At 45.2% G+C, this 20,779-nt stretch overlaps 1 protein-coding gene across 2 annotated transcripts in view; it reads right to left on the bottom strand.

The window, feature by feature from the left end:
* The window catches only part of PSME4 (proteasome activator subunit 4), a 104,856-nt gene that overhangs the window by 15,774 nt on the left and 68,303 nt on the right, over positions 1–20,779 (bottom strand). For both annotated transcript variants that reach the window (XR_008792465.1, XM_056113928.1), the window contains exons 28-40: positions 19,912–20,043; positions 16,123–16,332; positions 14,831–14,967; positions 13,456–13,509; positions 12,709–12,838; positions 11,716–11,797; positions 8,292–8,445; positions 7,450–7,519; positions 5,891–6,016; positions 5,153–5,305; positions 1,798–1,902; positions 913–1,004; positions 17–148 (exon numbers count right to left, since the gene is read on the bottom strand). Coding sequence is in view for 1 of the 2 variants with exons in the window: in XM_056113928.1 (XP_055969903.1) it covers positions 17–148; positions 913–1,004; positions 1,798–1,902; positions 5,153–5,305; positions 5,891–6,016; positions 7,450–7,519; positions 8,292–8,445; positions 11,716–11,797; positions 12,709–12,838; positions 13,456–13,509; positions 14,831–14,967; positions 16,123–16,332; positions 19,912–20,043 (1,577 nt within the window). In the remaining variant the exon portion in view is untranslated. The remainder of the gene's footprint in view (positions 1–16; positions 149–912; positions 1,005–1,797; positions 1,903–5,152; positions 5,306–5,890; positions 6,017–7,449; positions 7,520–8,291; positions 8,446–11,715; positions 11,798–12,708; positions 12,839–13,455; positions 13,510–14,830; positions 14,968–16,122; positions 16,333–19,911; positions 20,044–20,779) is intronic.

The raw sequence follows: 20,779 nt of genomic DNA, 5'->3' as shown, positions 1-20,779 counted from the left end.
AGAGGCCATGACCTACCTCCCGATGCGCTCCCTGACGTTCTTGTACACCTGGGTGAGCCTGGGCTCCAGGTAGCTGAGCAGCCGGTGCAGCAGCTCTGGCACTCTCCACTCCTGCTGCGCCAGGCCCCCCTGCAGCACGTACAGCCGGCTGCAAGGAAGGCAGGGTGGGTCACGCTCTCTCCGACAGCCACCAGCCCACCCCCCACACTCCCACCCACCACACATACAGCCAGCTGCAAGGAGGTCAGGGCTGGTCAGGACTCTCCCCCCACCCCACGGCGACACTGATACTAAATGCCTGGGGTCAACTACAAAGGCTTCCTCCATAGAAGCATACGTAGCTGTGCAGAACCCCAACTTCATCAACATTTGAAATCATTTTTCTACGTAGACTCTTCTCTGTGCTCTCACTTCCTCTCCTACCGTGCCAGCACAACTGGCTGTGGAACACTCCGTCAAAACACCTGGCATCAGAAATTCTCTTCAGTCCTTAACTATCCTTGTGCAACTGCAGGTTTTCTGCTAAGAAGCCACAATCTTTGCTCCCTTCTCTACTCTTCCCAGCTCCTTCCACGCACCAAGGGGGTTTTCCCTGGAGAGGGTTACCACCCTTCCCAAAAGAGCAACAAACAGCGGTGGAAGATGTGGTAGGAAGTGACAGCTGCTGCGGCACACAGCAGCCCTGATGAGGGTGGGATACAGAGACCCATCAGCCACTTCCCAGCTGCTTGGGCTCCCGTTTTCTCCTGTTTGCTTCCTGCTGAGAAATGCTGCCACCAGTGGCCTGTGCATTCCTGAGCTGGGTCACGCCATCCCCCATTTAGGGGTCCTAGGCTGGCACATGCCCATGCCACTTAAACACATCAGTCAGCCCCAGTGTCTGCCTCGGCCCCAGGGGTCCTTTTTATTTACCAGGCATCTACGAATGAGCCCCCTTCGCCACTCAATGGAGATTCCAACAGCAGCTCAAAAAGCCAATGAAGTTTTCGGGGATCTCTGCTTTCCTGTTTCAAAAACAGAGAGGAACAATTAAAACACAGTTATTGGTCTGCAGGTGCTCAGGGACCACTCCTGGCTCTGCACTCAGGGAACCGCATGTGGTGGCGGGGATGGAACTAGGTCAGCCACGTGTCACTCAAGCACTTTAACCCTTGTTGAGCTCACCAGCCCCAAGGGACCTCCAATTTTATTTTATTTTTTCCTATTTGGGTCACACCTGACAATGCACAGGGGTTACTTCTGGCTCATGCACTCAGGAATCACTCCTGGTGGTGCTTGGGGGACTATATGGGATGCTGGGAATCGAACCCCAGTAGGCCATGTGCAAGGCACATGCTATCACTATCTATGCTATCGCTCCAGCCCCAACCTCCAATTTTATATACAAACATATTTATCTTATTTTAGACATGCCAGAAGTATATATTTCTATCTAAGGAAGACAATAAAACTAAAATTCCTTGGTGAGTCAACACAATGTATTAGAGATAAAAATAAAAATAATGCTGTATCAGCGAACTCTTGAAAGTTATACAAGCGATGTTCAGAGTCTTAGTCTCCAGAGTAAAACCCATGACCCCATGTTGTGAGGCTCCTACTCAGATGGGCTCAACTCAGTGTCATTTACATTCCCTGGCACAGAAGGGAAACTGATCTCTTAAGAGTTATTACTCCATGCTTATTTGAGAGACTAAACAGAATCGACCCCAGCTATGTATGATGATGGAACTATGAATAAAATGTCAAGATTTAAGAGGGCTGAGGTCGGACACAATTGGGGAGGGGAAGGACACCTACGCAGGACGTGGCGATGCAAGTGCCCCAGTCATTGTAGGTCTCCACGGTGATGTTGGACAGTGCGGTCCTCAGCAGCGGGCACAGCAGCTCCCAGAGCTTCTCCACCTACCCAGAGAAATGTCAGTCAGAAATTCTTACTGACACTCTCAGTTTTCTTCTATTTTTTTTTCCCCACAAGCCACACGCATATACAAATGCACAAAAACAGACTTCAGGGGCTGGAGTGATAGCACAGCCAGTCGGGCATTTGCCTTGCACATGGTTCACCTGGGTTCGATCCCCGGAATCCCATATGGTTCCCGAGCAATGCCAGGAGTTATTCCTGAGTGCAGAGTCAGGAGTAACCTCTGTGCATTGCCGGGTATGACCCCCCAAAAAACCAAAAAACAGGCTTCACTTAAATTTTTGTTGTTGCTTTTCGCCACCTTCGCATGACCAGGGGATGCCCCTTGTTCTGCTGGGGCTGGGAGGTGGAGTCGAGGGAGGGCGGGAGCCATCACTGAACCCAGACCCCTGCAGGCAGAGCCTGCGGACCCTGCCTGCTGCGACATCTCTTTCCAGCCCCAAATAATTTCTCAAAATTATTCCGAAAACTAAATGTGTAAAGTTAATCCCACCCCCTGTCTCAAATGAGCTTATTTTAAAAGAGAAAGATACCTTAAATGGTTCCTTACAAAACCTTCTATTTTACGTTTCTGAGTAACACAGTACTCTGGAAAAAAAAATCTCAATTTGCTCAATTTGTTCTGCACACTCATTGAGGTCACTTGATTAAATCCTAAATCAGGAGGCAAGGACTCTTCAAAAGTTTTGTTAAGGGCGCTGATGTCTAATCTTCACATTGCAAGCCCTGGGGTTCTCAGTCTTTGAGAAGTGCCATTACAGACAATAAATATGTGTACAGATGTTTCTCAAGCTTGAATGAAAATATAAATCACCTCCTGATCTTGATAAAATGCAGACCCTGACTCACGGCTCAGGATGAAACCAGAGATCTTATTTTCTGACTCTTCCCGAGGCGATGCCCATGCTGCAGCTTCACTGACTATATATGACAAACGGGGAGGGGACCTGGGATAACATTCCCAGTGGTAGTAATGGGCAGTGGTTGTTTAAAAACACAGAACAAAAAATATCTATAACGTAAGAAAATTGACATGCTCTGGAAAAGCGGTTAACTCAAAAATAACACACACTGAACAACAACAACAAAATGTGTATCATGTTTATATCAACTGTTCCATGACATGTGAGCAGGAAAAGGGGCAATATTACCCATGAACATCAACAATCACTTTCAGTAAGTGATGGATGTATACGTTAAGGTATTAAAAAGTGCTCAGACCCTCATCTCTACTGTCCTTAGGTGTTAGTCTCCTATTGTGTTACTTCATATTCCACAAATGAGTGCAGTCATTCTATGACTGTCCCTCCCTGCTAATTTCACTTGGCATGATACTTCCCATGTCCATTTACTTATATGCAAATTTCATGATTTCATCTTTTCTAACAGCTGCATAGTATTCCATTGTGTAGATTGTACCAAAGCTTCTTTAACCAGTCTTTTGTTCTCAGGTACTTGGGTTTTTTCCAGAAAGAGATAAGACAGACATAGAATGACTGCACTCATTTATGGAATATAAGGTAACATAATAGGAGACTAACACCTAAGGACAGTAGAGATAAGGGCCAGGAGGATCACACCATGGCTTGGAAGCCGACCTCACATGCTGGGGGAAAAGGCAGCTGGGATAGTGACGGGACCATTACATATATGATGGTTTTAGGGCTTGCTTGGGATGGGAGCTGAAAGTAGACTATGGACCAAATATGATGGCCTCTTAATACCTCTGTTGCAAACCGTAAGACCCCCAAAGAGAGAGAGAATAAGAGGGAGTGTGCCTGCCACAGTGGCAGGGGGTGGGAAGGGGTGGGGGTTGCAGGAGGGATTCAGGGGACATTGTTAGTGGAGAATGGGCACTGGTGGAGGGATGGGTGCTCCATCACTGTATGACTGAAACTTAATCACGAAAGTTTGTAAGTCTGTAACTGTATCTCATGGTGATTCAATAAATAGCACTGTAGCACTATCCTCCCGGTGTTCATTGATTTGCTCAAGTGGGCACCAGTAATGTCTCCACTGTGAGACTTGTAGTTACTGTTTTTGGCATATCAAATAAGTCACGGGGAGCTTGCCAGGCTTTGCCGAGCAGGTGGGATCCTCTTGGTAGCTTGCCGGGCTCTCCAAGAGGGGTGGAGCAATCGAACCTGGGTAGGCCACGTGCAAGGCAAATGCCCTACCTGCTGTGCTATCGCTCCAGCCTGATTCAATAAATAAACAAATAAAATATTACAATAAGACAAGCTACCCGTGATGTATTCGATATGCCAAACACAGTAACAACAAAGTCTCACAATGGAGACGTTACTGGGCCCGCTCAAGCAAACTGATGAACAAATGCAGGACAGTGAGAGTGACAGTAAGAGAGAGAAAATCTAAGAGTCTTCTGAAACATAAACAAGCTAAACAATTGTCCAGGAAATGGTCTTTATAAGTGGATATAATGAAGCTACGTGGGAAATGCCTTTCTGGGAGCAATCATTAATCTTAAATAAAGCAAAATTTTGCCTTCCAAAACATAAAAAAATAAAGTTCTCTGAGTCCTCCTAAAAACATGTTATTAAGTTACTTACTCAAAACAGTATTTCTATTCTTTGATGATTCCTTATATTCAAGGATATTAGATTTTTATTAGGTAATAATAAGACCAGTTCTTTTTTCTAAGAAACCAACCTTAGGGTCTGTATGTAAAACTGAACCTTGTAATAAAAAAACAAAAAGGGGGGGGGGGGGGAGTACTAAAAAACCTTAACCGCTCACAAGACCCAATGAGTAATGTTTTTCTTTTTCAAGAGAAATCAAGATTCTACATAACATTCCTGATTTTTTTTTGACATTCCTAATTTTTATCCCTGCAGTTGGCAAATGATTCAAATTTAAAAATGACCACTATTGGGACCAGAGTGATAGTACAGCAGGTAGTGCATTTGAATTGCACATGGCTGACCTGGGTTTGATCCCGAGCATCCCATATGGTCCCCTATAGTCCTCCAAACCAGGGTAATTCCTGAGTGTAGAGCCAGGAGTAACCCCTGAGCACTGCCGGGTGTGACCCAAAGAGCCAAAAGCAGAAAAAAAAAAAGACTTTAGCAAAATGTCCATGAGGCGTGTGGTCTGTGCTGTAAAGCAAGACAAAACAGAGCATTTCTCATCTTGGGGTCATTATCTAACATGTTGGAAACTGCCAAATGAACAGACATCGCAGCCTCTGTAGGACTGCTGATAAACTCTCACCTTCTCAAAGGTCCAGTGCTTGGAGCCCCGAATGAGGCCAGCCATGATCTCTGCCACGCAGCGCTGGGTGCTCTCATGCGAATCTGCGACCAGGCGCTCGAGGTGAGGCCTCAGAACTGGCAGGAAGGCGTCATCGAAGTTCCTGAACAGACCCTGCCAAGACAGGGGTGCTCGGGCATCTGAACCTCTCACCTGCTGCCCGCAGTCGGCCACGGCACAGCTTGCTAACAAGCCTGGAGGGCCCGGCCGCTTTGGTGTCAGATAAATTAAAACATCCAGAATAATGTCACCTTACACATATTAAAGAACAAAGGAAAGGGAAGAAACAATCCAACCAAAAGAATAGAAACAGTAACAATTCACACATCAAAAACACCACACCCCAACCACACGCACAGCCTCCTGTGTAGAGTTCTGGTTGTTATGAAGAGAAGTATACCAACAAGTGTCAGAAATCACCCAGGAGCCTGGAGGGGTCCACCGACCAGCCCAGCCACCCGCCCTTGAGCACACCCCGAGACCGAGAAACACGAGCTCTACAGCTTTCCCAGCCTTTTCAGAAGGCGCTGAGGCTGGTTTGGCTCAAACTTAGACCTGACTCTTCAGCAAGCCAAGACCAGAGCTACAGAACTCAGCCGGTAAGGCGGGCGCCCCGTCTGATCCTTGACAAGGCCACGGTGTCCCCTCCCCCAGACTGCAAGTACCAAGCTGCAAACAGTATGGAAATAGCATAGTTACCTTAAAGAGGCAAAAACGGCGAGGATTAAATTTATCTTTTCCTTTTCTGTCTTCTAAAGATAGAAAAGTAATTAACTGTTCAACAAATTTTGGATCAGAAAAATGATCAAATATAATCTGTTCTGCCTATAAAGTTAAAGAGAATAAGAACAACATTAAGGGCTTTATGTCTGCTCAAATACATGTTGAAAAGTTCAAATTCAACTATGAAATTCTGATATTCAATCACATGCTCTATTTTTGTTTGAAAAACACTTGAGTCGTTGCGCTGAGCACGCAGTCCCCCCCGACCTCGCCCCGACCTGGCTCTACCCCAGCACCACACACGCCCCCCAACACTGCCAGGACTGACCCCTCAGCACAGCTGGCCTCTTCCCTCCCCCATAGCCAAACCCCTCGGGGTGCAGGGCCAGGGGGAGCTCAGGGCCTCTGGGCAGGAGTGTCCCCCAGCCACTCCTGGCTGTGCCCCCAGCCCTGAAAAAGCCTTGCCGTTGCCACAGAGGCACACTGCAGCCCACATGAAGTCTTTCTAAAATGTGAAATCCGTCAGAATATCTGAAAGTTCACCTCCTGGCTAAAAGTCGCCCTAGCTGAAAGTTCAGGTTTGGATTCCACTCTCCAATGGAAAAGAGAGACCAACAGATCCCATGTTCTGTGGGAGATGTGGAAACCAAATGCTATTAGGCCATCTGGTGAGCAATTTTGGGAAAACCCCTCTAAATGAAAAGCGAACCCTAGCAAATCAGTCCAAAAACATGAAAAGTTAAGAAGAAAACTCGGATCAAAATCAGAAAACCAAAGTTGTGTTGATGCCACAGGCAGTACGGTCTCCCGCCCCCAACTTCCCACAGTGATCCCTGGGTGCAGAGCCAGGAGTGAGTCCTGAGCTCTGCTGGGGGCGCTCCAACACCAAAAGATGAAAGGAAAAAAATAATTAAAAAATAAATGAAAAGCTTTTTAGGACAAAAACTCAGGTGCTCTTTCTCAACTTTCAAAACGATTCCAGTCCAAGAATAAGGAGTGTCAATTTAAATCTAGAAACATCTATTTACTGAATATGCGATACAAAGCCAGCAGTTGTTTCCCATGCCTTCAGGAAGTGTGTTAAAAGACAGAACTTAGTGGTGAAAAATAATTACCAGTGAGGGGAGGGGTGTTTGATTATTGTATGAGCGAGATTTAATCCTGAAAGCTTTGCAACTTTTCCCATGATGATTCAATAAATAAATTGTATAAAAAGACAGAACTAATATAAAAACACTAAGAAACACCAGACACATCTAAACTGAGGAAAAGTGAGTAAGCGGTCCTGTCCAGTCACACAAACGAGTGGGTAACTGAACAAACAGCACTCAGGTAAGTAGGCCCATGCCCCCACATAACCTTTGTGATAAGTACTCAGCCAACTGATAGCACCCATGTGTCTGTCAGGACAGACACCCCCAATATGGCCTCAGTGCTCTGCTGAAGCAACAGGGGCGGGTAACCCCTCAAGACTGGAGTGCTCAAAGCTGCATCTGACCCGAAAGTGCTCGTGCTAGTGCAAGCGGTATCCTTACCTCGGTCAAGTCCTCCCTGCTCCTGCCAAGCTTGGGCTGCTCCTCCACACCAGCATAAACAACCATATTCCTAGGAGGAAGAATTCACAATGGCAAGACAGTGAGGTGACGATTTTGCACACAGAAAACAGAAGGCACTTAGTTTGCTTGCTTGTTTTTGGTCACACCCAGTTGTGCTCAGGAGACTGTAATGGGATGCCAGGATCGAACCTGGGTCAACTGGGTGCAAGGCAAGGAGTATCCTATCGCTCCAGCCCCTACAGGAGACTTTTAATGAGCATTGATAAGTTTAGGGATGTGAAGATAATATTCAGGGTCTCAGATACAAAAATCAGATGACAATGCCTTCAAGACAAATTCTAAATTAACAAACAATTCTCTGGGCTGAGTGACCACCTTCATACTGACAGTACTATGAACAACGGGTACTCAGAATCTCCTTAATGAATAATGATTAGGGAGGAAGAAAGTGAAAGATAATCTAGAAAAAGAAAAAACAGGATTGAGGCACAGGGTTAATGGGAGCAGAAGGGAAAAGGGAGGAGCACTGCACATCTGGGGGAGGAAGGCTTTCAGAGATCCTTAAGCACCTTTGAGCCTTCTTCAAAATCTAAAGATGACAAAACTGATCCAAGACAGGCTGTATGCTCCTAGACACACAGAAGGGGCCAGAGCGACAGCACAGCAGGCAGGGTGCTGGCTTTGCATTAGCCCAGCTGGGTTTGGTTCCGGAGTGCCCAGCATCCCCTGAGCCCGCCAGGGTTGATCCCTGAGTGCAGAGCCAGGAGTAACTCTGGGTGTCACCCCAAACCAAACAAGACACAGAGCCAAGTGAGACTTACTGTGGCCAAGTATAGTATCCCCAGTGTGTTTTCTCCACAAAGCAACTTGACTCCCATTCCTTTTTAGTCCTTGGGATATTTTTGCTATCATAATGCAACCAGTGATTATCAGGTCTGTCCCCAGCAAGGATCTGAATGGGTTTTGGATGTCCACCTAAGGAGAAAGGATTATTAGTTTAGGACTTCAAAAACACCTATGCAGTTCATTATTCTCAACTTTAAACGATGCTGGTATAGTTATTGGGGAAGAAAAAAAATCAAGTATATTTCACATTTCATTTATCTAAAATTAAAAGGATTAATTGGGATAAAGCTTTTAGGTTTGAATTCTAGGTAACAGAGTCCATGCCCCCACACTTAAGCTGAAGACCACCGGGCCTGTCCTGGCACTCCGCTTCCCCCACCTCAGCTACCCTCCAGTACAGCAGTCTCCATGCCACACAGTCAAGAACATTCTCTCACAAAGCCAAAACACAACTCCTAAAATAAAAAAATGAACACTAACTCTTTGAATAAGCAGACCTTATTAAAACTCTGTCAAACATCCCACTAACATTTTTTATAGCCAAGGAGAAAAACTGTTGAAAACATCATTTTGCAGATCCACAGGGAAACGGTACATTTCGTGTCAGCGCTTAGTCTTTAACCTGGAACAGCTCCTGAGAATGTCTCTTCATGTGTGTGTTTGGGGGCCATGCCCAGCGATGCTCAGGGGACCCTATGGGAGGCCAGGGATCAAATCAGGATTGGATACGTGTGAGGCCAGCACCCTCCATGCTGCACTATTGCTCTGGCCCCGGAGAATGTCTCTCAGGCCTAGCAGGACTTGGCCTTTCCTGCCCCTCAGGCTGTGTTTACCTGGTGTGGATTATCTCAGAAGAGCGTTGGGAAAAAACAGGAGTGAGTGATGAGTGAGTGACACAGGATCTGCACCCTGCAGCAGGACTGGAAGGGCAAGATGCCCGGCTTGCCGCCTCCTAATTCCTGTTCCAATGACTAACCAAATGGTAATTTTCCGGTTCTATTATTACCACGATGCTAGTTGTTATTCTAATATAAAAACAAAACCAGCTTTCTCATCTCTTTTTACTCATTTTTTTTTTTTAATTTATGTCAACAGGAAGCAACTTGTGATGTTACTTTATTCTAAGGGTTGTAATCTACTAGTGCCATTTTTGTTTATGGAGATACATGAATTACACTAGATTTACTGCAAAGGTTGTAAGTATACAATTAATACCATTTAAAAAGTGTAATAGTGAAACTGTTCCAGATGTGGCTCCTGGAGTTTCAGGCAAGAGCCTTGAAATCAGTCATTTATCCAGGAAGCACTGGTTCCTTACACTGGAGACTGTTTATAAAGCAAAATCTAGAAATTAAGTTATCTGAGACAAAAATTTTGAAATGATTAGTAGGAATAAGAAAACCATTAGTGAAATTTAAATACCAAAGAAAGGGACACTTTTCTAAATGTGAAATATAAAATATAAAAGCATTTTTGCTTACAGACGATTCTTTTCTGATATACATACACAGTTTAAGGATGACAAACATAAAAATATGTCACATTATGACAAGTGAAAAGCAAACGGGAAACAAAAAAATCCTTACAACTTAGTAATTAAAACGTGGCTTAGAAAATGGTCAGCATTCATAAACTATCACCTAATGACCAGTATGTTACAGAAACGAAGAAGATTCTACTCTTTGCCTATCTTTGAAGAAAATCTTCTCTATCTAAAACATTCATGGTAATGCCCACAGCAGCGCCGCCCATGTGCCAGGAGCCAGAGAGGGCGTGGGCACCCCACCAGGGACTAACGGCTGGCACACAGAGAGGCGTTGCCCATGAGGCTGACGCAGATGCCAGCTCAGAATCTGATTCAAAGTGCAGCCCAGCCTGGCCAGCCACAGCTGCCCGGAGGGTGTGTGGGTGCAAGTTTGTCTCAGTCATGAGACTCCTCTGGAGAAGCCCACACTTTCAAGCATACTTCCTCTCCTACTTACCCATTTGTACTTCTGGTGGCTTCTGGCCCACACTGGCAGTGCTTGGGGCTCACTCCTGGTTCTGCACTAAGAAGTTACACCTGGTGGGGCTTGGGAGCCATATCGGGTGCGGGGGATGAACCTTGTATAAACTAAGTGCTCCACCTGCTGTTCTAGCCCTCTGGATATGCTTCAAAGTGCACAGTTAATTAATCATATTTAAAATGATTTATAGGGGCTAGAGTGATAGCACAGCGGGTAGGGCATTTGCCCTGCACGCGGCCAACCCAGGTTTGAATCCTAGCATTCTATATGGTCCCCTGAGCACCGCCAGGAGTAATTCCTGAGTGTAGAGCTAGGAGTAACCCCTGAGCATCACCAGGTGTGACCCCAAAAAGCAAAAAAATTAAAAAAAAATGATTTATAGCTAGTTCCCCCCCTTAAATGTGGAGCGAGAACTGAGAACAGCCGTCTCAACATCTTGGGAGTTTCCAGAGTTTTTTTTTCTTCTTTAAATGGTATCCAGGGAGCTAGAGAGATAGCACAGTGGGTAGGGCGTTTACCTTGCACGCAGCCAACATGGCCGACCCTGGTTCGATTCCCAGCATCCCATATGGTCCCCCGAGCACCGTCAGGAGTAATTCCTGAGTGCATGAGCCGGGAATAACCCCTGAGCATCGCCGGGTGTGACCCAAAAAAGGCAATAAATAAATAAATAAATAAATGGTATCCAAAGGAATAAAAAGGACACTTTGCCACCAACATCAAATGGTTTCTTTGTAATTTTCCTGATTATAAGCTGCAATGACATTGTTCTATAATATAGTGATCGTTCTAAAGAGAAACAGTCTCTGAAAAGAAAATTAACTTTGCCCATAACCCTGCCACTCTCAGATGCTTAACCAGTGGCGAAAATTTGAGTCTGAATTACAATCTGATAGATTTCTGGCATGGTTAGTGAGGTAAGAAATGACAGGTCTGTCAGGTGTGCAAAAGATCTGTACACACGGAAGACAGAAAAAGTCCATCTATCTTTATCAAACTTCCTTACCACTGAAACAAGTGCTTTCCTTCATGCTAATACCTTGAAAAATCAAAACTCAAAGATGAGGCTGAGGAGATGACTTAAGGGCTGAAGAACATGTCTTTTCTGGTTTGATTTTTGGGTCATGCCTGATAGTGCTCAGGGTTGACTAACGGCTCTGTACTCAGGTCACTCTTGCAGGCCCAGGGGACCATTAAATCAGGGGCAGCCATGTGCGAGGCAAGTGCCCAGCCCTCGTGCACTGTCGCTCTACCTGAAGCAGGCACTTTGCCTGAGGAAATCTCAGGTTAAATTCCTCACACTGTGTGACCCAAAAAAGATCCCTAAACCAACACTGGTATCAAGAACTGTTTGACTGGGCAGAGCCACTGATGGTATCTGGTCAGTACTTACTGATTTCATAGGGGCAGATGGTCAGCTTTTTGTGAGTTCTTTTCAGTTGCTTGAGAATGCCAGCCACAGCTGAGATGGCCATCTAGAAAACAAAGCGGTCAGTACACGGACCAACACTTGATAGTCTCATACAGAGCACTCTGCCCTGTGTAGGCAGACATGAAATGGACAGTCAGGTGAGGGCTCAGAACGGCTTGGGATGAGCCAGTCATGCTTCTGGTCTTCACGCTTCATCCTATTTTGGATTCTATTTTAAACAAATTCCACCCTTCAAATCTCAGCTAACCATTTATTTCCTTTTTTCTTTTTCCTTTTTTCTTTTTGGGTCACACCTAGCGATGCTCAAGGGTTACTCCTGGCTCTGCACTCAGGAATTACTCTTGGCGGTGTTTGGGGGACGATCTGAGATGCCATGGATCAAACCTGGGTCGGCCGCAAGGTAAACGCCCTCCCCTCTGGCCTTTCACTCCGGCCCATCAGCTAACCATTTCCTAAATTCCTTTACACAATGCACTAGACTCAGTCAGCTCCATTTCATGCTTTCATACTCTGAAACAAAATCAAAGCGTTGCTTCTTAAGAGTTTTTTCTTCTTATTTATTTTTTTGGCTTTTGAGTCACACCCGGCAATGCTCAGCAGTTACTCATGGCTCTGTGCTCAGAAATCCCGATGGGGCTTGGAAGACCTAACGGGATGCCAGGGAGCGAACCTGGGTCAGCTGTGTGCAAAGCAAGTGCCTTACCCACTGTACAATGGCTCAAGATCTTTTCCCTTTCTGTAATGCCTCCCTCTAAAAATAATTTTTCAAAAACAATCTTTCCCATTAGACTAAAAACTTTTTATCCGATGTTTGCGCTCTTAAGTGTCAAAATTAAATATAAGCACCCGAATATCTCCTGATTGACTTCCTCAGCAGGGAGTCAATGGAGGGTATCAAAGGAACACATTCCAAGATGCCCAAACCCAGGACTGAAACTCCATGAAGCATTTTACCTTCCGAACAACGATAGCGTCATGATTGAGATTCTCAACGAAAAACTGGATGGCACGAAGTGGCAAGACGCGGTCGTCTCGCAAGAGCAGGGACAGCAGCCCGATGCCAATGTGCTCGAACTTCCAGGGCCTTGGGAGAGAACAACACAGGAGATCTGAGTTTATCAACAGTTTCTCTCATTGAAGAAAAGTCTCAATATAGAAAAACCTGTTTATATATACACACCTCCATGAGAATCACAATACATAAAACCTGTTTATAAAAACATACATATAAAACTGCATTCAAAACAGTTTTAAGTTTCCCAAGAATCCTAGCAGATAAAGTGAAGAACGGTCACAGTCCTCCTGTTGTTCATCGATTTGCTCGAGTGGGCCCAGAAATGTCTCCATCGTGAGACTTGTTGTTGTTACTGTGTTTGGCATATCGAATACGTCATGGGTAGCTTGCCAGGCTCTGCCGTGCAGGCGAGATACTCTCGGTAGCTTGCCGGGCTCTCCGAGAGGGGCGGAGGAATCGAACTCGGGTCAGTCATGTTGGCTGCGTGCAAGGCAAACGCCTTACTCGCTGTGCTATGGCTCCAGCCCAAAGTGAAGAACAACACTCCTTATCCCTAACCCCTCAAACTTCCTTGCTATTCTTCTAAAATCATGACTACCAATGTTCTGTTTGTGTTTGACAGAGGCATAATAGAAAACAAAAATATTTCCATGAAAGCTCAAAAGTCGAAAGATTTTCTCACTTACAAATTTCTCTGCTCCACACCATCCAGCAAAGCGTTTACCAATTTTTCATAGTTCCTAAAATGAAACAATAAAAAATAATTCAGATAGCTTAACAGACAAGGGGAGAAGGAGGGGAAGGGCAGAGCGTCTCCAATGCTCGTCTGTGGGCGTTACAGAGCAGCCAGTCAGTGAAGCTGAGGACATGCTCCAAGGCAGAGTGCCTGTCTGCATGAGAGGCCAGACTTGATGGCGGCTGCCACTCAGCTCCTGAACCCCACTGGGGGGCCCCAAATGACTGGAAAAAAAAACTGGAATGATTGGTAAGACAGAAGTGGCCTATTTACATGTACTCCAGCTTTACCAAAGGGAGACACAAGACTGAATCATGTACACAAACATACTAGAAAAAAAAATCAGCAAGCATATTCAAAAGACAAAAACAAAGTCAAATTAATATTTCTGCTTCACTTTACAATGAAAGCTAAGAGTAATTTGATATCTAAAATCTAATGACAACCCACACCCCATGCAAGCACATCCTCTGGCCCTTTCCAGCACTAATGATCTCGGAGGGATCAACAGCTACAGAGCGTCACGGGTCCCCAGTGGAGAGCTCCAGGTTACTCAGGAGTGGGGCTGGCTGAATCCCCACCATACTGGCTGGACCCACTGCCTCACAACTGAGCCTGAAGATGCCAAACTGCAGAAAATCCCAAGTAGACCTGTCATTAGGCTAAAAGCCCAGGTCTTCTCCACAATCCCCTTCCGAGAGCCTGGCACAGAAAGGAACACAGAAGCCACAGAAGCTCAAAAAAACGCAAAAGGCTCAACTAACAACAGACAGCTTAATAAACATGCAGACAGCAACTTAATGGCTCCATGGTGAGATACAACAATTTTCTTTTACTGGAGTATGTTTTTTGAAAGTTCTATTAGCCATTTAGTTGAAAAGCCATAAATTATTTTGTGCTGCTCAGGATGCAGGCTTGGAGAGTGGTTGGGAAAATGGGGACAATGGCGGAGGGAAGGTCACTGGTGGTGGAACACGTGCTGGTACTGGAATACTGAATGGCTGAAACAAATGCATCATAAACAACTTGGGTAAAAATAAAACTACCTTCCTAGAAAAAACGGAAAATAAAATCTAAAAAGTTGAAATAAAATATAAAATAAAATCTAAGTGCTCTCATACCAAAACTGGATAAATCTGATTTTAAAATAACTATGGAAGAGCTCTGAAGAGATACATGTGTTAAATAGTGCTTTCCAAAAATCTTCACAATAATTAATTTGCTAGGAATGTTTTAATTTTCCTAGAATCAAGTGTAAATTTAAACCCACTCCCTGCCAAGTTCTACAATAGTGCCCATCTGATAAGCAGGGCCTTCACAATTACCTTAGGGCATCAGCATTCTTTTCTTGTTGGCGTTTAAGTCCTTCTTTAATTTCTTCTGAGCTAAGAGTTATCTGATTGATAGAGGGGTGTTTTGATTGTTGGAGTAGTTCCGCTATTCCAATACACGATTTGGGAATCTTATTGAAAAGAGAGACAGGGAGAAGTCAAGGGTCGACACTTAGACAACATGAATGCATTTTGCAAACCCACTCCAAGGGCAACTCAGCACTCGGTGCCACCTCCGTGCTCCATCCTGCAACAGCAGCCAGGAGACCGGGTTTCCAGGGTCAGACACAATGGACCGTGAGGGTAACTGCTACTGAGTGGGAAGCTTTCATTTTCAAAGCGATAAAACATCATCAGTGCCTTGTGAATCCATGCAACTGCCGGATCAGTGCGGCATGTTTCAGGACATGTGCATCCTATCTGAACAATGACTGACTTAGGGAAAGTGGCATCACCACCCACGCTCTTGAGCCTCCCTTCTGAGCAATGCTGACGGCACTGGGAGCCGCCTGGCCCTGCCCCTCTGGTCCATCCACCGTCACCCAAGCTTTCCGCAGTGTCAGAGTGTCAGTCTGTCAGTTACAGTACCAGTGGGCAATTTTTTGTTTTATTTTTGCTTGGAGTTTGGCTAGTATAAATAACTTAAACTACAACAAAAGTCTGGACAGAGTCAGGAAAGCACTAGAAATGTAATAATCCTTTTGTTGCTTCCAGGTAGGAAACTAGCATTTTCCTGGTCATGCTCCAACTTTCTATCCTACCATGTCATTGAGAACAGGTGACCACAAGGGACAGGAGGAAAAAAAAAAAGTGGGGCCTGAAAGATAGTCCAGCAGTTAAGACTCCATTTTCCGTGGCTGAACTGGGTGAGGTTTCCAGCACCACATACTGTGTCCCAGCACCATGAGGAGCGACTGATCCCTGAGCACTACTGGGTTTGGCCCCAACTCCCCACTCTGACCTCCCAAGTAAATTCCCGCAGGGCCAGGTAGATAGCTCAATGGGTTTGCATGGGGAGGTGTGCGTGCCCTGCATGCAGACCTCTAGGTTCGATCCCTGGCACCTCTGAGTGGCCCCAGCAGAGCTGGAAACAGCCTCAAGTGCTGGTATGCCCCCCAAAACAAGCAAACAAAACCGAATGAGAATTTTTTAAAAAATTAGAATAAAATATCAAGAATGTTATTGCTGAAAACATAAAAAGATACAAAAAATAAGAGGTACTTCAATCAAGGTACTATTTTCACTAAAATTTGGGAATAAAGATTTCCAGTAAGAAGTTTACTTACAGTGAAATCCAGGCCGATTGTTTCATACTGTCGATGAATCTTTTCTGCCAGATCATCGAAGAGTCTCACAATTGACGGCTTCTCCAGAGACATGGCTTTGCTCAGACCCGAGGACACAATGGCCGGCCATGTCTGCACGATGCAGTCCCAGTCGTGAAGGTTGGCCAGGCACACGGCACTGTGGTTCCCAAGGAGACAGTACAAGGCGCCCTGCAGGGACACGGAGGTCACAACAGGAAGGGGAGCACCTGATCCGCAGCCCACTCACGTGTGCTTCCAAATAGAACCGTTTCCACATTCAACATATTATCTTTTAGAAGCTTGAATCTGACATTTGACGTGGAGCAATTTCTCTAACTTAGTAGACTTAGTTCAAAAAGGTAATAACAGAAAAGGTAATAAGGTAAGGGTTAAAATGATGTTTCTGAGACTAAAGATTCCATTTTAGTCCTTTTTAACTAGCATCATTTTTTAAAAAAATAATATTTAAATATTTATGATTCTGGCCATAAAATGTGCCAGTGTTAGCTTTCAGGCATATTGCTCAGAATAATTCCCCAAACAGTGATGGTTTTGGCACCAATTATTTTCCTGAGCATATGAAAATGAGATTTCTTAGTTATTCTCCATGTTTTATAACCATAAATGGTCAATTAACCGAAATAACTCTGGTGACATTAGAAATTCTTTTCTAAGGTCACTTGATCACTTCACATTCCATTAGTCATTGATTTGCTCTAGCGGACGCCAGTAATGTCTCCGTTCATCCCTGTTGTGAGCCAGTGTAGCCCAATGGCGTCTGCTCATTCTAGGAACACAAAGAGCCTCAAACTGATGGTTCAGGGTCTTGACAAAGAAGTCTGACCATCTTGTAGGTGGACGGCCAAGCGATCTTTTGACGTCCTGTGGAATCCAGTTGGTAATGGCTCTAGTCCAGCGGCCGTCTCCAATCACATTACGTGTCCAGCCCATCTGATTTTTGGTGCCTTGGCAAACAAGACAGCGTCCCTGATTCTTGATCATCTATGAAGGTCAGAACTCTGGATTCTTTCTCTCATTTGAGTGAAGCATGATACTCTAAGCATAGCTCTTTCAATTCCTCTTTGGGAGACCCGAATAGCGTTCTCATCCTGTTTTCATAGGGCCCAGGTCTCTGAGACATATGTTAATGCAGGAAGAACAGTGTAATTGAAGAGATCTAGCTGGAGGTTCTTTATCCTCTTAGCTATTTCTTCGATGCTCTTGAAGGCGTTCCAAGCCGCTCTCTTTCTCCTGCACAACTCAGGTGCCAGGTTGTTCGTCATGTTGTCTTCTCGACCTAGGTACATGTAACTGTTGCATTCGGAGATGTTTGTTCCATTGAGAGCGAATGGAATGTCAGGAACGAGACCATTTCTCATAAACACTGTCTTTGTGAGATTCAGCTATAGTCCGACCTTTCCACACTCACAGTAGAAGTTGGCCAGCTTTTGTGCTGCTTGGCTAATGTTTGGTGTTATTAGAACGATGTCATCAGCGAAGTGGAAGTGGTGTAGTTGCCAACCATCTATCTTCACTCCCATTCCTTCCCTTTCCAGTCGTCGCATGACATCCTCGAGGGAGTTTCGGTGAAATAGTATCACCCTGCCAAACCCCTCTCTTGACATGGATGATCACTTCTCTGTAGAATGGTGAAATCCTGGTAGTGAAGTAGAATTTTGCACAAAGTAGACAGTGGTCCAATCCCGTTTGGAATTTTGGGACAACAGTGACATTGGTCAGGCAAAACCGTCGATTGAATATGATGTGGTCAGTTTTGTTGTGGAACCGTCCACCAGGAGACTACCATATCCAACGTTTAGATTCGACCTTCAGGAACTGTGAGTTACCATGGATGGTCTTGGTCGTCATGATGAACTCAGATAGTCTCTCACCCTGTTCATTCTATTCTAAGCCATGGGTCCCGATGTGGAGTTCTTTGGCTGATCTTCTCGGTCCTATCTTGGCATTAAAATCACCAACAATGATCTTGTAGGAGGTGTGGTCTTCTTTATAGAACTTCTCCAGCTCCATGTAGAACGCCACAATTTCTCCTTCATCATAATTGGATGCTGGTGCGTAGACAACAAAGATAGAAACTGCCAACAGTGAGCCACATCTATTCAAGTGTAATCGTCCAATTCGGATTGTTAGGCATTTGAATGAATCAATGCTTATGGCCAAGTTCATGTTGACAAGGACACCGACACCATCGGCGCCTCTTCTGTCGCATGTTCCGAGGAACAGTTCTTCTCCAGTGTTGAAAACGGCATGATGTGATTGATGCCTTCTCATCTGGGTCAGACCAATGATGTTGTATTTGATCTTTCGCGCTTGTACCATCAGGTCCTCGATGGATGCATCCTATGCCAGTGTACATTTCTAAGGTATTCGTCTTAAAATATGCATTTTTCAAACATCCTCCTCACCCAGCCAGTCTGGACTCTTCCACGCCCTGCGCTCTGCCCTCTCCTTCCCTCCTTATGGCATCTTCAGTTTCCTGACCTCAATTTCTATCTTGCAAGACCTGACTCTCAAGACAGCCAACACCATGCCATCCGAAGACCTTCTAGAACATTACTGAGTTCTCCATTTCCTACACTGGGGGTCGGCAAACTTCTACTCTCCTGGGCGAGAGTAAACAGTGACCGATCTGTCTCAACTGTTCCTCTCCGCCGGGGCAGCAAGCACAGGACCCAGACATGACTGAGAGAATGGGCAACCAACATGGCGAGTGAGTGAGCCAACCCAGAGCGCAGCGCCTTCACAGCCGACCAGCGGGCTGTGATCAATTCCCATAATACGACCACGCTGTCAGGGGTTCATGAAGGGAGGCTACCTGTCCCCTGCTCTCCCTATGCTCTCGCCATCTTGCCTCATTTCCCCTCTGCTGTTACCCTTCCACTGGCCCTCTAAGGCTGCTTCTCTTCCCTGTGGCTCTCTGGGCCCCAAGTGACACAGCATGAAGGCTGCAACAGTCTAGCTCTGAGCACCAACTTCATGGCCTCTGGGTGCTTTGGCCTGAACATGTCCGAACAAACTAGCTCTTCCTCCTCCATTCTTCTTTTTATCTTTGATACTCCTGACCACCGGGTGCATAATGCAGATCCATGAAACCGTTTGTAGTCATCATCTTCAACACCAATTCTATCAATCCCCTTCCAAATCAGTTCCAATCCATCCATTCTCCCTCTACTGAACGGCCAAAGTAATCATGAACTGCCCTCCCCTCTGCTTGCATGCATCCCAGAGCGGGGATGGGTGTCCCTTCCGTCCCTTCTCTGATGGCACCAGCCTTCCCTCAGCAGCTCGCACCGGCCTGCCCTGCCCTGCCTCAGGTCTTCCCTCATGACGATGACACCAGGCCACTTTCTGGTCTCTTCCACAGGCTCCTTGGGATTAAAGTATGTACTTATGTATGAAGGTGGTGGTAGCACCATGAACTCACTGATATAACTCCTACTGTGCCTGATAGTTCTCCACTGTGGGGGCAATCACAGAAAGACAATGAGGAGTGAAAAAAAAAAAATGTGTTCAACAGTGAACATAGACTTCTCCGGAGTAGAAACCGCTGACACTCTATAGTAGAAGTCTACTAACGCCAGCAACTTATCTTGACTAGATAAAGCAAGGTGGACACAAATATGATCCAGAGAATGTAGAGGAGTGTTTGTAAAGAATCTGAGCAGTACACATACTGATGTTCATGACAAAGTTCTCCCTCCATCTTTCTCAAGGTAGGAACGTTTCTGCGCAGAACCAACTCCCTACCTTGAATTGCTGCTGTGTGACATCTTGTCTGTCGGGCCGCAGGAACTCCAAAACCAAGGGGATGATATCTCTGCAGCAGAAATTATATGCTCCCAAGGCAGCAAAAAATATCTGCTGAGCCTTATTTCTGACCTGAAGAACACAGTATTAGCACACTCGTTAAATGCTACCCATACTACATTTCTGAATGATTGAGGAGATGTTTTATTCAGAACAAAGTGAATATCATTTCAATGTTGGCATAACTAAAACAAAAGGATTATCACATTGAAGGGAAAGTACATTACCAGCAAGCAAGAAAGTATATGACTAGCAAGCACTGCCATGGTTTAGACTAGTTGGGAGTTCATGACCTCAGGCCCCCACAATATTCTAAGAGGGTCACAGGTGAAAACATTGAAAATTGCGATGCCACACTTGATAGTAGAGGGTCAAAACCCTATCGGATGGGGTGACAGGGAGGAAACAAGTGTAGAAAGTGGATATGGTGAGAAAAAAAAATGAGAAACACTGGCTTAGAAAATACTAGAAAATTTTCAAATATTTCTTCTAAGAAGAAACTGAAAAGATCTGACATGCACTGCTGAGTAACTATCAAGAGACTATTATCATTATTATTATTATTATTTTACTGAGCTGCTCTTATTGAGAGAAGAGTTCGATTTTTGGTTGTGCTGACAAAAACAAAATCAAGGATTTTCTAGAACAAAGAACAACTGGGGGTCGGGAAGAGAGATCAGGGGTGGAGAACATGCCTCACATGCATCCACAACCCAGTCAGACCTGGTGCTGCTCTGGCCCCTCAGGAAACACCAGGATAGCCCCGGCATCACTGAGGCCCTTTCTCCTTCAAAAGAAGCAATGCCAG

The sequence above is a fragment of the Sorex fumeus genome, unplaced genomic scaffold (assembly GCF_029834395.1).
Source record: "Sorex fumeus unplaced genomic scaffold, SorFum_2.1 ptg000024l, whole genome shotgun sequence".
NCBI classification, from domain to species: Eukaryota; Metazoa; Chordata; class Mammalia; order Eulipotyphla; family Soricidae; genus Sorex; species Sorex fumeus.
The sequence above is the reverse complement of the archived record's forward strand: the minus strand, read 5'-3'. Positions and strand labels throughout refer to the sequence as shown.